The sequence below is a fragment of the Podarcis raffonei genome, chromosome 12 (genome assembly GCF_027172205.1).
Source record: "Podarcis raffonei isolate rPodRaf1 chromosome 12, rPodRaf1.pri, whole genome shotgun sequence".
In the NCBI taxonomy this organism is placed as follows: domain Eukaryota; kingdom Metazoa; phylum Chordata; class Lepidosauria; order Squamata; family Lacertidae; genus Podarcis; species Podarcis raffonei.
This window is the reverse complement of record NC_070613.1, coordinates 59,654,653-59,669,112: the sequence shown is the minus strand read 5'-3', so window position 1 is coordinate 59,669,112 and position 14,460 is coordinate 59,654,653. Positions and strand designations below refer to the sequence as shown.

Here is a 14,460-nt window from a genome sequence, read left to right as displayed (position 1 = left end):
TCCTCCGGCAACCCAGAAGCACCAGAATGGGTTACTTCTGAGTTTCGCCATTCGTGCATGTGCAGAAGCGCATAATGGCACTGTGCGCATGTGCAGACACGGCGCTTCTGGATGCAAATGCTTCAAGTTGCAGACGTGCCTCCAGGACGGATTACGTCCGCAACTTGAGGTTCCACTGTATTTATTAATGGTGGCACCTTCTTCCTCAGGTGGCTGTGGTCTCTCCTTCCTTAGAGGTTTGCAAGCAGAGGTTGGATGGCCACCTGCCAGGGATGCTTTAGCTGAGATTCCTGTCTTGCAGGGGTTGGACTAGATGGCCCTTGGGTGCATTCCAGCTCTGCCATTCCAGGATTCTATTATTAACACTGATGTCTATTCTGCCTTGGCACTTTCTCAGTATTTATAATAAGCAAGAAGGAGAGATGTTTTAAACAGGGGTAATGACGATAGTATACAATTTTAAAATGTATTCCCTACTCTTATGTTAACAATGAAAATGTTAGTGAATGAATGAATGCTTTTATGAGGGGAAAACAGCACCTATTATAGCTCACACAGGAACCTGGCTCTCTCAGGGATGATCATATAATAGCTCCATTTCAACGGACTGCTCTTTCACAGCCGACTAGACCTCAAGTTGCAGAAAATCCACCGGGGGGGGGGGGACAAAATTGCTTCTTGTGCTAAAGATGTATACTGAACAAGGAAAGCCGATTCTAATCTTTTTCAAAAGCAGATACAGTGGTACCTCAGGTTACAGACGCTTCGGGTTACAGACTCCGCTAACCCAGAAATAGTACCTCGGGTTAAGAACAGAAATTGCGTGGCGGCAGCGGGAGGCCCCATTAGCTAAAGTGGTACCTCAGGTTAAGAACAGTTTCGGGTTAAGAACGGACCTCCAGAACGAATTAAGTTCTTAACCCGAGGTACCACTGTACTCTGTATTTTAATCTTGTATGCCCATACTAGCCAGTTCATCTGTTCATTTGGAGAAAAAGAGTAAGCCTTAAAGAATTGCTCATCTCTGTTGTTTGAGAGACTTGAGTTCAGCTGCAAAGGTGGAATTATTTATTCAATAAATCCACGTGTGCAAGTATAGAACAGCCAGCAAAGGTTCAAATGAGTGTCTGATGGAGTGAAAGAGACAGCTCTTGTCACAACAATGTCAGGCCTCACAATGAAGTCTTGGTCTGTGCTGGGTGAAATAGGAGGAGCCGCCCAAGTCCCCCCCCCCCCCGCGCTTGAGGCGCAGCCAGAACAGAAGTGGGAATGCATGACTTCCTGAGCCCAAGAGAAAGCTCCTGTCATAACAATGTCAGGTCCCACTAATGAATACACACACAAATGAGAGAGAGATCCCTGAAGGGATGGGTGCAGACTTGATGACCTTTGGGGTCCCTTCCAACTGTATGATTCACAGGAATCCCATCTCACCATCACACCCACCCCTTAGGAGTCACTGCTGAAGAGGAGAGGTCTTATGATGGTTGTTGAAACACAGCAGAATTTAAATGCAGAAAAATGGCCTGGGAAAAAGCAACTTGCTCCTGTCTCCTGCCACATCCATCTCACGCTGCGCCACCCACCACGTCACTCCATGCTCTAAACTCACCGATCAATAATGGCGCACATATCAATGCTGACGTTGGCGAAACTTCCCAGCTTTCCTTGTTCCACTGCATGCAAATCCACCAGCTGATCATCAACATGAATAAGCTGCATGCAGCCTTGGAATGAGAGCTGGAGAAAACCTGTATATAAGTAAACAGACAAAATAAGGGTTGCTGTTATATTCAACAGAAAGTTCAGGGAAATCATTTGCATGTACAGCTCATAGGATACATTGTCATTCCTTTGCCAAAGCACATCTCAGTAAAAATCAAATGCTGGTGGGGGGGGGGAGTAATAAGGGGCTTTTCAAAAAAGAAATATGATAAAGTGTGGGCATTGTCTTTGTGGTGTAATTGCCTGTAACCGCAAGCATGGCTTGTAACTTGAATTGCAAACAAGCCAGAAACTCAGTGATACCTATTAAAAATCTATTCTGGCAAATCACAATTTATTGTGTGAAACTCCACAGTGTTGCACCTTGCTGTAAACGCAGGACCCACAGATGAAGAGACGTTTATTTATGTAATGGAACCCCTTGTGGTTTTATTACATAAAACAGAAAGTGCTGCAAAAGAACAGCATGTTCCATGGCCTCATATTTTTATTAGCCTCTTGTCCACTAATCAATGTTTACAAACAACTAAAACGCTGGTTCGGTGCCCTCCAGGAAAAAGAGGTGAAGAACCAGCTTCACTGGAGACAGTGCTGGCGGATCTGAAGATGGGCTCTGGCTCACTCCACCCTCCACCTTCCCTGCAGGTGCCCCACTGAAATGGGCCTGCAAAGGAGCACTCCCTAGTAGGAGGTTGTCACCAAACCCTAGAAAAATGGGACTGGCCTGTTTCTGGACAAAAGTGCCCAATGTCCCTTTTGGACTACTAACAGGATGCCATGTCCCTTGTATTTGAGCTCAACGGGCCCCAAATGGTGGCTGCATCACTGTTAGTGTGGCTGAGGAGAAGCCCAGCCCAGCCCAAGTGACAACGGAGAGAAAGGGGAAGGAGCAACCATCTCTCCCTCGCCCCCTCCTTCCTTCCCTCTCACTGGTGCTCCTTCTCAGCCGCCGCCTGCCAGTCAAGCATGGCACACAGTTGACGCAACTTGGCCCCCTCCGCCATCCCAACCTGACCCCTCCTCCACCCTGCTCATCTCTTCTGACGCCAGCATGGGGAGCCAGCCGTCTACCCCTGGCCCTGCCCTTCCAAGAGGGGGGAGGATTTGGTGTCACGAGAGTGTGTGTGCCCCCCAGTCCCAACCCCCAACCTGTCCTTGCCCCACCTATCCTGTATTTTGTCCTGCTTGACCAAAGGTGGCACCCCTACCTAGCAGAGACCCCCCCGTCACTATTTGTTCTTGGGCATTCTTTGAGCATTGGGTCTGGCCGGCTTAAGCGTTGGGTCTGGCCCCTTGTACAGTCTGGCTTCCCCAGGAGAAATGCTTCCCCATTCCAGAGCCCCTCCTTGCAGTGGCGTAGCGTGGGGGGTGCAGGGGGGGGGCCGTCCGCACCGGGCGCAACATCTGGGAGGGCGCGCTCGCAGCTCTCTGCCCCCTGCTAAAATCCACGGGTTAGGGGGCGCAAATTACTTGTCTTGCCCCGGGTGCTGACAACCCACGCTACGCCACTGCCTCCTTGCACATGCCAGGCTCCTAGGAAAGGATTCCAAATTACCCTTTGCTCTTCAATAGACATTTCCAACTCTAAATAATAAAAAGCTATACTAGATTTCCTCTGTATCAAAAAAAAATATGAAATAAAACCCTCAAGGATATATAATGTTCCCTGGATTGCTATCCTTGAAAAAATATTTGGGGAAAGACAAATGACTTGCATGCAAAACATAAAATACAGCCTAATAAATATATCATAATAGGAACAACTTTCATCTTAATCTAAAATGGCACTATAACTTGAGCACTCTGTGGTCCACATAACAGTTTTTATGAAGAGACAGGAAGCGCTTGATAATTGTTCATTTACATCTCAAACACTCTTTGGGCTGAAGGTACTTCCTGTGGTTTGAGACTGCTCCTACTTGCCATTTTTATGTAATTTCTCATTTGAAAATTGCTTTCTAATTTTATTTCATTTGTTCTCTCAGTAAGTTGGATGCATACTTTACCATGCTTAGAGTAGGCCTATTGAAATCAGTGGCACAAATCAGGCAGGACTGTAACTGCTTTTCTAGTTTGATGTGTATTTCCATATGATGAAAGCAGGGCAAGCAATTTGTCGGGGGGGCACACAGTTGCCCACCCTTTCCCCCCACCCTCCCCACATCATCCATTGCAAGGTCCTTTAATGCCACGTGAAACTCAACACAGAAGGACAGAGGAGGAGGAGGGGTAACTTTATGGGAGCGACAGGGGTGGCAGCTGGGAAAATGCAGGGAAGGAAAAAATGATCAAAGGTTTCTTTTCTTTTTTTAAGACTACATTTCTGGTGTTTGTCTCTCCAGGGAGAATTTATTTGCTTTGGAGTATGTGAACGTGCACTTGGAGAATAGTTGAGAGAGGAGAGAAACAAAGGGACTCCCTCTCCCCCAAAGGAACTGCGGAAATCGCCTTTACGGTTAGCTCAGATCTGGGCACATGAAGGCGAGAGGCAGGGCCTGCTTCTCCCTTTCCTCTCCTAGGCAACTGGCAGCTGCCATTCGGGACCTTTGTGTTGGCCTGACAGTTCTGGAAGCATGGTCTGCTCCCATGGCAACCAGGGAAGCAAACAGCATCAGGCTAGGAGAGAGAGAGAGAGAGAGAGAGAGAGAGCGAGAGAGAGCAGAGAGCGGTGCTCCCCACTTGCCCCCCTGGTCCCATAGCAGCATGGCATCCGCCAAGGAGAAGACCGGCACAGACAGCAATGTCATCACACGCGAGCAGCTGCTGAAAGAGGAAGAGGTAGGACCTTGGGCCCTGGCCAGAAACACAAGGCAAGGCAGCCTGGGTGGCTTCTAGAATATGCACAGGAGAGCACTCCTCAACTTTCAGGCTGATATTGCAAATATGGAGGAGCCCAGAACATTGCTGCTGGTTAATGCGAGCGTGACACACGGACCTGTGGCAGTGAGTTCCACAGATTAATAAGTTCCATCTAAGTCCAAGGCTGAATGCTTCATGGGAAAACTGTAAAAACTTTCCTCTTTGGCCTTTTAATTCAGCTGTCAAGATTAAGCAGATTTTAATATAATTGTATATTTTGTCTCTATTGCACATATTTTTAAAATAGTTATTAACTGCCCTGAGTTATTGGGAAATGCCAGGTTAGAAACTGAGCAAAGTTTGATGGTTCATGGATATTAGACGAGTCTAAAACATGACTGGAATTTTTTTAATTACAAATAAAATGCCGCCCTTTTAACAAACAATATTCAAACAACTTCATTTGAAATCCCCACAAATATGTGCAATCCTATGCATGTCAGCTCAAAAGTAACTTGTCCCAGTGAATTAAATGAAATTTATACCCATGCCGGTGTGTACTGGAATGTGGCCTTTCACTCTCAAAATGGATCCTGGATTTCGCTTCATCTAAAATTCAATAGCAACTCTGGGATGTCTGAAAGTTTCTCCTGAGAACATTCCTTTAACATTCTTCAAAATCGTTATAGAATTTTTGCCTGATCAGAACCTGATTTTCCTCACATTTGCCTTTGCCAACTTTTTTGTCAGCTGTGAGTGGCTACGGACCATGTGTGGCCTACACTTTATTTTCTTACATTTATATTTCACCTCCCCCCCATCATTGTTCCCAAGCTGGCATAAATGTCTTTGCAGGATCTCTCCCATCCAGGCACCGATAAGAGCTGTTTATCCTTTTAGCACCAATATGATGATGGTCTCCTGTCAACGTCTAATGATGTGATAAGAGTAGCTAGTTAGCCAGTTGACTGACCCTGTGGAGAGACATATTGGACTACATTCCCACAAGCAATAGTGAATACAGGATAGTGAAGATCTAGGAAAATATTTCTCATCACATGAGGAGATTCTCCAGAGCACTGGCTCCCCCTGTGGTTGCATATCTCCTGCATTACGTTTGCAAATGCCGACAAACAGCCGGCTGCCAGCATCCCTGGGGTGGCATGAGAAAGGGCTTCTGTTTCTCCCATTAGGAACAGGGTACAAGCTCGAATTTTTGCCAGGGGGCTGGCTGGGGTCTCAGCCCCAGGCGAAGTCTCTAGAGGGGAGCCACTGAAGCTCCCAGCTTGTGGGGGGCTTCCTCCGACCGCAGCCGGCTCCAGAGTCTAAAAGGGTCCTTGGGTGTCGTAGTCCTGTGCTGCTCAGCCTCAGCAAAGCTCAATGGCGGGAGAGGCCAGCCAACCAGCCAAGTCTCAGGGGGGGTCCTTGCCTGGAGGCAGAGTCCATATACAAGGTTCAGTCCAGTCCTAAGGGCAGGGGCATCTCAGCTCACGTAGTCAGACTATCTGGGGGTCAAGAAAGCTGAGAATCCAAGGTAACGAGAAGCAAGAAGCAGCAAGGTCTGGCCAGGCAAACATTGTTCGCAGCAACAGACTGAGGTTGCAAACCCTGCTTAAGAAAGCTGGAGCCGACTGGCTCACATCAGGAGCAAGAAGGCTGATCAGAGGGGAGTCACTCTGCCTTTGGCTCCTTCAGGCCGCTGCTCAGCAGGTGAAGCTGACTCCTGCCCCATGACATTCGGCACCACAGAGTCTTTCTTAGTGTGGGTCTTGAGCTGCTGAGCATCGGAGGGACGCTAATTTGCAAAGGGAGCAGGAAAACCTGGAAACGATCCTCCTTCCCCTTTCCTCCTGTCTGTTTTTGGAACTGTGTGCAAAAGAGAAATCCTGGAGAAGTTGATCTCCAAGCAAAGTTGAAAAATGGAAGTTTTGTTGCTTTCTTCTTTTGTTTCCCTTACTGTCTCAGAGATCAATTAAAAGTGGTGAAGAGATCAGAACACCACCTCCTGTCCTTTTTTGGGGAACAGAAGCTTTTCTGCAGCCCATTGTGTAAACAATTTAAATGTCAAGTTCACAAGATAAGCACTTTGGAGTATTGCTTGCTTATGTGTGTTCTCTCTCTCTCTCTCTCTCTCTCTCTCTCTCTCTCTCTCTCTCTCTCTCTGTGTGTGTGTGTGTGTGTGTGTGTGTGTGTGTGAGAGAGAGAGAGAGAGAGAGAGAGAGAGAGAGAAAGACTAGGTCTTTGCCCTGAGTGACAGAAAGCCTAGTTTCAGCCCTGCTTTTGCTTTGCACTAACTATCTTTCATTGCATTTCAGATGTTAGCAAAAGCTCAAGCATATGCTAAATTGCTCCGAAGGTAAATGGATTTTGAAATCCTGTTTTCTAACTGTGGACTTTAGTGGCTAAAAGCCTTTTTTTCAGTAAAGAAACAATGACACAGGCTGCCTCCAGGGTGGCAAAGCTTTTGACACCCAGCTGAAAATGCAGCTAGGCAAAAACTCACAAATTGATGATAAACACCAAAACCTTCCAGACCCAACAGCCTGATTAAAGCCAGTCTCTGTGCTGGGTCTGAAAGCCAAATCAGATGTTGGCTGTGGCTGGCAGATAAGAGCCATTCCTTTGCTCTGGATGGCAAAGCATAACCAGCATCTGTGTGATTCCTATGGATGCTCACTACATTGCATTTAGCTATGAACTAAAGGACAACCCCCCCCACATAATTATGTGTTTATGTGAAACATTTCTATACCACCCTTCATAATACAGAAGCTCACAATAATACCAATACATTTCTCCAAAAAACAACAGGTTAAAATATAACAAAACATAAACATCACATTGAAGCCAAACCATTCTATTAAAATCTTTGTTCATTTCATGCTCCACTTTCTGCATTTTGTCATATGGTTCATTCCTACAGTGGTTCCTGGTTTGAGGATTGCAGGAATAGGGCTCACACATTTATGCATGTTTATTTGCACATATGCTGGAGGGATGTATGTGGGGTTAGTCCCACCCCCTTTAAAAACCTCTGGCTGCATTAACACACAGCACTAAGCCATGCACAAGGAGGCTGCACAAAGCCACAGGCTTGCAAACTTCTCCCTCTCACACCCCATCCTCCCTTTCAGCCAAGAGGAAGACTTCACCAAAGGTTCGTTTTTCATGATTCTTGCCATGTTGTTACAGTAGAACCAGGAATCATAGTTTCAAAGAAAAAAATCTGGTCAGCTCCAAAACATGCTTGCATGTTTCACTAACCATAGTTTGTTTTATACCACAAACCAGGATCTGCACTTAGGGACAAGTCAGGAGTCAGGTGAAGAGGCCTTGCCTGCCCGTTTTTGGAAAGGAAGCAGCAGGGCTCCAGGATCGTGCCAGAGCATCACACCTCCTTCCCTAAGATGGGCAAATGCTTCTCGGGCTGTGGGAGGAAGGCAGGATGCTCTGACGGGGTCCAAGAGTCCTCTCACCTCCTCCCCCCTCCCCCAAGGGTGGTGGTACGTACTGTTGCATACCGCCAGAAGAAAAGCCCTGCTTAAAATGCAGTACTGCATTTAATGTAACATGTAGCCTGGCCCTCAAAAAGAAGTTTGGAAATGTCTTCATTCTGCAATTAATACAACAGCAATGACTGGTTTGTGCTGCTAACACAACTTGCCCTGCCTCTGCTTCTGCAGCTGGGAGCGCGGCAAGGCGATGGCCCTGGAGCTGGCAAAACAAGAAGACAGGTGTCTGGAAAGGGCCAGAAAGAGGGAGCAGGCAGAAGTGAAAGAGGAGCTGTACCATGCTAATAAACAACTGAAGATGGTAAAGTTTGAAGACAACTCCCCCCCCTTCCAGTTTTTAGGCACGTACAGCAAGGAGGAAATCCTCTCAGTCCAAACAAGAGGACCGCTTGTTTTCTGAGGCTTGATTCCTACTTTTCATGGGGAGAAAACAACCTCCAGACATGTACAATTGCATTTGAGAAATAATGTCAGCAATATAGTGAAGGCCTTGCTCATACCATAAGGGCATCAGGTGAAAGCCTGGAAGAGAGGAATGGTTTGCATTTCACTGGTAACTTGCTTTCAGAACACGGACATGATGTAGTAATTAAATCTCTAGTCCCCGCACAATCCAAGTTACAAGGCAAAATGTGCAGGTGCTATCCTGCTCATTAGTTTTGTGAACACTCCTTTCAGTGTTTGTTTCTTCGTAACAATGCCAGCAGAAGCTCCTCACTTGCATGCTAGATCCGACCTTATACTGTACACAACACTATTGTCTCATATAAAATGGAACTGATTTGTAGAAAAGACTTTATGACCTGAAAAAAGAGACAATGTCCTTACTTTTGTAAACTAATATATTTTTTAATAAAAATTATTTATTAAAAAACCCCACAAATAAATAAAGGTGACTGAGAGGCATTCAGAGGGGAAGGAAGATCTCCCTCCTCTGAAGGGAAATGGAATATTAGAAAGTGAGGTAAAAGGTCAATATTTATTATTATCTCAATGAATGAATAAATAAACTGGGAAGGGAAAGGAAGGAGTTAAGGGAAGAAAGTTGTTGCAAGAGGAAGAATGAATGTAAAAGGGCCGTGGAAGTCTCGTCTACACCAGGTCACCCAGATTGTAACTGATGCAAATGGAGCCAACCTCAGCTCCTTGGATGGAGCTCATAATTGGTATCCATAATAAAGGTAGAGGTACCCCTGACCATTCAGTCGCGGACGACTCTGGGGTTGTGGCGCTCATCTCGCTTTATTGGCCGAGGGATCCGGCGTACAGCTTCCAGGTCATGTGGCCAGCATGACTAAGCCGCTTCTGGCGAACCAGAGCAGCGCACAAAAACGCCGTTTACCTTCCCGCCGGAGCGGTACCTGTTTATCTACTTGCACTTTGACGTGCTTTCAAACTGCTAGGTGGGCAGGAGCAGGGACCGAGCAACAGGAGCTCACCCCATCAAGGGGATTCGAACTGCCAACCTTCCGATCAGCAAGTCCTAGGTTCTGTGGTTTAGACCACAGCGCCACCCGCACCCCAGCATCCCAGCATCCATAGTAGCAAGCAGTAATACTGAGCGCAGCCCTTGTTGAAATAGAAAAGAAACAGCAAAGGAGTTGTTGTTAATAGTTTTTCCATGTCCTGCAGGTTCGGCGAGCAGCTTTACGTCATCGCCTAAGTTTTGAGCATCTGCAGTACCAACTGGAATTGAACCACTTGGGCAAGTCATTCTTCACAGAGCGGCTGTGAGCACTTATCTCAGACAATCCAGACCATTATATGCTGATGCTTTTTCATATTGTAGAGAGATTCTTCTTTCAATGTTTAAGAATCAAATGCAAGCAGTGAAAGGAAAGATTAAACAGTTTTTGTTTGAATGGTTTGGTATACACTGGAAGTTGCACATTTTGTTTCTGATAGAGGGCAACTCAACTATACATCAGAGTGGACTCTGGTCTAAGCACAAACCATGCAATGTGTGAATTTGCTTGCCCGTTCTGAGTGTTTGAAAATGAGCAGCACTTTTAGGTTCACTTATAAATCCTCACCACAACTTCTAATTGACAATAAAGAATAGAATCTATGTTACAATCTAAGTTTTCCCCCTTTGTATGACACAGGAAAAGGAAAAGGCAAGATGCAAAATAATTTGACAATTTGCAGCAATTTATTAAAAAACAAACACTAATTGTTGTTTCATTGAAAATTGGTAATGATTAATTGCAGGATGTTTTTAAACCATCCAGAAAATGCAAATTCTACGTATTGTGATTATTGCAGGTATTATGGTGCCAATAAATTAGAATTAGTGCTTTGCAGGCAGTCTTGAAGGGTCAGATTCTGTTCCTTCATCCAGTACCAGACTGTATGGGAAAATATTAGAAACAGCATAGCATGTTTTATGCTGTTCTATATGGTGTGGTTGTAAAGCTCAGATAAGACTACTTTTCACCCTGCAGCAAGGTGAATTCTTTATACCTTGGCATTTTCTATTTCAACCTTAAATGTACAGTGGTACCTTGGGTTACAGATGCTTCAGGTTACAGACTCCGCTAACCAGAAATAGTACCTCAGGTTAAGAACTTTGCTTCAGGATGAGAAGAGAAATTGCACGGCGCCAGCGGGAGGCCCCATTAGCTAAAGTGGTGCTTCAGGTTAAGGACAGTTTCGGGTTAAGAACAGACCTCCAGAACAAATTAAGTTCTTAACCCTCATTTACATGGCTTCACTCCATTTCTGGGCAGTGTCAATACTTGTAAAGATGCCCCACCTTTCCTCCAAGGAACTTGGTAGCTCCTTTTTATCTTCATAACAACCCTGTGAAGTAGGTTAGGCTGAGAGATAGTGACTGGCCCAAGATCACCCAGTTGGCCTCATGGCTGAGTGGGGACTTTGAACCCTGGTCTCTCCCAGGTCCTACTAATACTCTAACCACAAGAGGGACCTGTGGTCTAAAGCTATACCAGGCCAAGCCATAATTGTCTAGCCGCCTGCATAACCCGGTCATGACGAAGTTTGCCAGGCTTGTGTATGTGCTCCTGGCTCTGTTCCTTCAACCCCTTCCATCTAGTGTTTTCCACACAGAGAAAGAGGACAGATTATCCACACACACACACACACACACACACACACGATCTGCCCTGTTTATCAGAGTTCTTCGCCTGGGTGGAAAAAGCAAATAAGAATGAAAATTATTTAATTGGCTCCAATAATTGCTTGCAATTCCTTTGCCATTTTCAGCAGATGTAATAGAAGATAACACAGCAGAAAGCCAGATAATGATTAAATTGCAGCGTATGTTTACAGTCTGCATTCTGCGTAATAGATTCTACAGAAGGCTTTCTCTTTCATAACAAAGGATCCAAGATAATGCTTGTCATATTTTCAAAATAGCAGGGCCTCCCTCCACAGCCTCACGTCCCCCATATGGGACTATAAAAGGCAATTTTGCTCAGAAGAGCTCTGAAAGTGGAGCATGAACTAGCACAAGTCAGAGGTGCCATAGGCAGGAAAACATTATTGTCCACTGCGGACAGTGATTACTCTTGCCCAACAGCTGAGCTTCTCTGCTGTGTGTCTGCATAGCAAATCTAAACTTCAGGAAAGGTCATCCATCCAAACCAGCCTTGTGGGCCAGCCAGAACCCGTGGCCAACATCATACACTTAGATTTCAGACAGAGATGACAAGGAGTTTTGGAAACGAAGGGGACAAACATCTCTGAGCCATTGTGAGCTGAACCATTTCACCGCAATTCATAATGGCTCCGCAACATTCTGCTCATCTACCCGTTTCGCCTTCCTTTCCCAGACTTACAAATATGAGCCAGGGGCTGACAAATGGAGTTGGTGGATATAAGAGGGAGACCCAAGTAAAATTGTCAGGCATGCTGACCACCAGTAACGTGTGGCTTTCACCCAAGAAACCCCATTTAGGGTGAGGAAATGACAAGAGAATATGGTGAGAAAATCACAAGAGAATACATAAAATTTGGCTTATGGCAAGCTGAAAAAGGCACCCGCACTGCTCCACAGTCCCAAGGCTGCTTCCCCCAGCTGCTGTTTACAGCACCAAATATGTGCATGTTAATTGAATTCACACAATTTCAAAGAGTGCTTAGGCACTCGAATATCTGCAGGCATCAAGAAATACTTAGAACATTTTGAATGATATGGGAGCGGTTCTTGATTGCTATGCCCAGATAATTATAGCATTTCAACCTTTTCTTCTTCTTTGAAGCCTGCCTGGAGAACCAGGAGCCAAGAAAGGTTAGCATCCATAGGAATTGTGTGGGGCAATTGTTGTCAAAACACCACCCACATTTTAAAAACCACTCATCCCTCTTTACTTCCTCATCGAAACCATTCAGGACACAAATACTGTGCAATCTATCAAAGGGAGGGGGGATATTATGTTGTCTCCAATTCCTAAATGCCAGATAACATTTCAAGTATCTGAACAAGCAGCAATTCTTAAAAGTGTACATGCCTTGTCTGCTTCCCTGATTTGTTAACAGAATTCATTGGCTTTACTGGGAAATCAAAAGGAGTTTTCACTTCACTTTGAATTTTGCTTGATGTGTTTCCCACCGTTGCTTTATTTAAATATAACCAGTTGAACAGCTATTTTAGGAAAGGAAGCATTATTTGCATTATATGGCAAATTATTTTAGCCTTTGGAACTGCTGTGATCATTGATGTTCTAGCTCTTAAAATTTCATCTGGCTTCTGCATTTGTTAAAAAGTACACACAGAATGACAGTTAAACTGATGGGTGAGGGCCAGGTAAAGTTGCCAGACAGCAATTCAGGGGAGGAATCTCTATTTTTAAAGGACTCTACAGTCTGCTTTGGAAGTGCATGCTCCATACCCTCCAAAATAGGGACATTTCTCACTCCCTACCCTGACTTTCCTTGACCCCGATGTCATTCAAAATATATGAACAAGCCACTTCAAAATGATGTATATATCATACAACACATCTCACAAAATATACAAGTAACTACAAGTTGTTATATGTATCTGAGTCAAACAGAGAATCAAACAAATCAATGAATAGTGAGGAAGGCCAAGCCGTCTCTCAAAGGAAGACGTCTCTCCGAAGTCTCAAAAGGACAGTATATCTGGAATAGTTCAACTGTTTCGGAATAAAGTCTTCATCGGCTAGAAATGGAATATAAGGTACTCCAAGCAATGAATGACAAGAAAACTGAGCAACCTGCATATAAGTTATACAGTAGAACAAAATATATAAAGAGGCACATACCGAATAATTATCAATGAAATATTCATACTAGTGGATCAGGGCTCACTGGATAGTGTAGCTGCTGATGCTTACAACACAAATGCATAGGACATATAAAGTTGACCACAGGTGTCTCAAATAACAATTATTGCAGACAATGTAAAGAAACTTAAAGGAACAGTACGTCAATGCTACCCATAAAGTGACAGACTTAAAATAGAACAGATTTGGATCACACATCAGCATTTGGATACAGATTTATTATTTACAGTACTATGGGTGAACCAGAAGAAGCGTGGGGTTGGGCAAGATTTTGAACGGTTATTGCGTCAACAAGAAACCCATTTAATTTTTTTGTTTAAATCCACATATCTGGAGGGATTGAATTCAGAATTCGACTTCAATGGTTTTATTTAAAATCTGTTTTATGTAAAATCTGTTGTATTCTAATACTATTTCAAAACCATCCAAATCTGTTCTATTTTAAGTCTGTCACTTTAAGTGTCATCTTTGCATTGTGATGCCAGAATTGCTGTAATGTTCCTTTAAGTTTGGTGCTGGCTTCTGAAGCCAGAGGCAGGGCACCAGCTTGGCGGCTTCCCTCCACCGCATGGATGAGCCAGGCCTGCTGAGCACCAATCCAGGAGAAGTAGAATGGGGCAAAGGACAACCCCCGTTTCCCCTGCTCAGATCAGCTCCATGCACTGAGGAATTCAGTGTCCTGCACTGACACAAATTTGTTTGGCCCAGCGGTACATGATGTCACTAGATTGTCTTCGCTCAGATCAGCAGGCACAATCCAATGATGGACATGCACACCATCTAGATGTGATTATCTCAGTGCCTTCAGAAGTGATGGGCTCTCTTTGCTGGAGAGATTTCAGCTGAGGCTGGACAAGCACCTGTCAGGGATGCTGTAGTTGGATCTTGCCTTGAGCACTGAGGTGAACCAGATAATTTCCAATGCCCCTTCCAGTTAGGAAAGTAGCACAACACAATACAACAAAATTATGTGCTGGGTAGACAGAACCTATGAAAGAGCACAGAATGTCTGTGTATCAGAGTTTCCAGATTTACCACGTTATAGATTAAATGTGGCCAACGGAGACTAGAGATAGGCTTTTAAGTACTGTAATAATTTCCAAAAGTAATTCAATGATGTATGTATAAGGGGCAGTGTGAGCTGAATGGCTAAT

General features: G+C 44.8%; 2 protein-coding genes across 2 annotated transcripts in view; one reads left to right on the top strand and one right to left on the bottom strand.

Annotated features, from left to right (window-relative positions):
- The window catches only part of CNTNAP2 (contactin associated protein 2), a 971,924-nt gene that overhangs the window by 332,299 nt on the left and 625,165 nt on the right, over positions 1 to 14,460 (bottom strand). The window contains exon 10 of the mRNA XM_053359792.1: positions 1,613 to 1,751. Coding sequence (XP_053215767.1) covers positions 1,613 to 1,751 — 139 coding nt within the window. The remainder of the gene's footprint in view (positions 1 to 1,612; positions 1,752 to 14,460) is intronic.
- Positions 4,345 to 9,908, top strand: CFAP141 (cilia and flagella associated protein 141). The gene is made up of 4 exons (XM_053359814.1): positions 4,345 to 4,503; positions 6,840 to 6,880; positions 8,208 to 8,337; positions 9,669 to 9,908. Exons 1-4 carry the CDS (start codon positions 4,429 to 4,431, stop codon positions 9,768 to 9,770), a joined length of 348 nt encoding a protein of 115 aa, XP_053215789.1. The 5' UTR covers positions 4,345 to 4,428; the 3' UTR covers positions 9,771 to 9,908.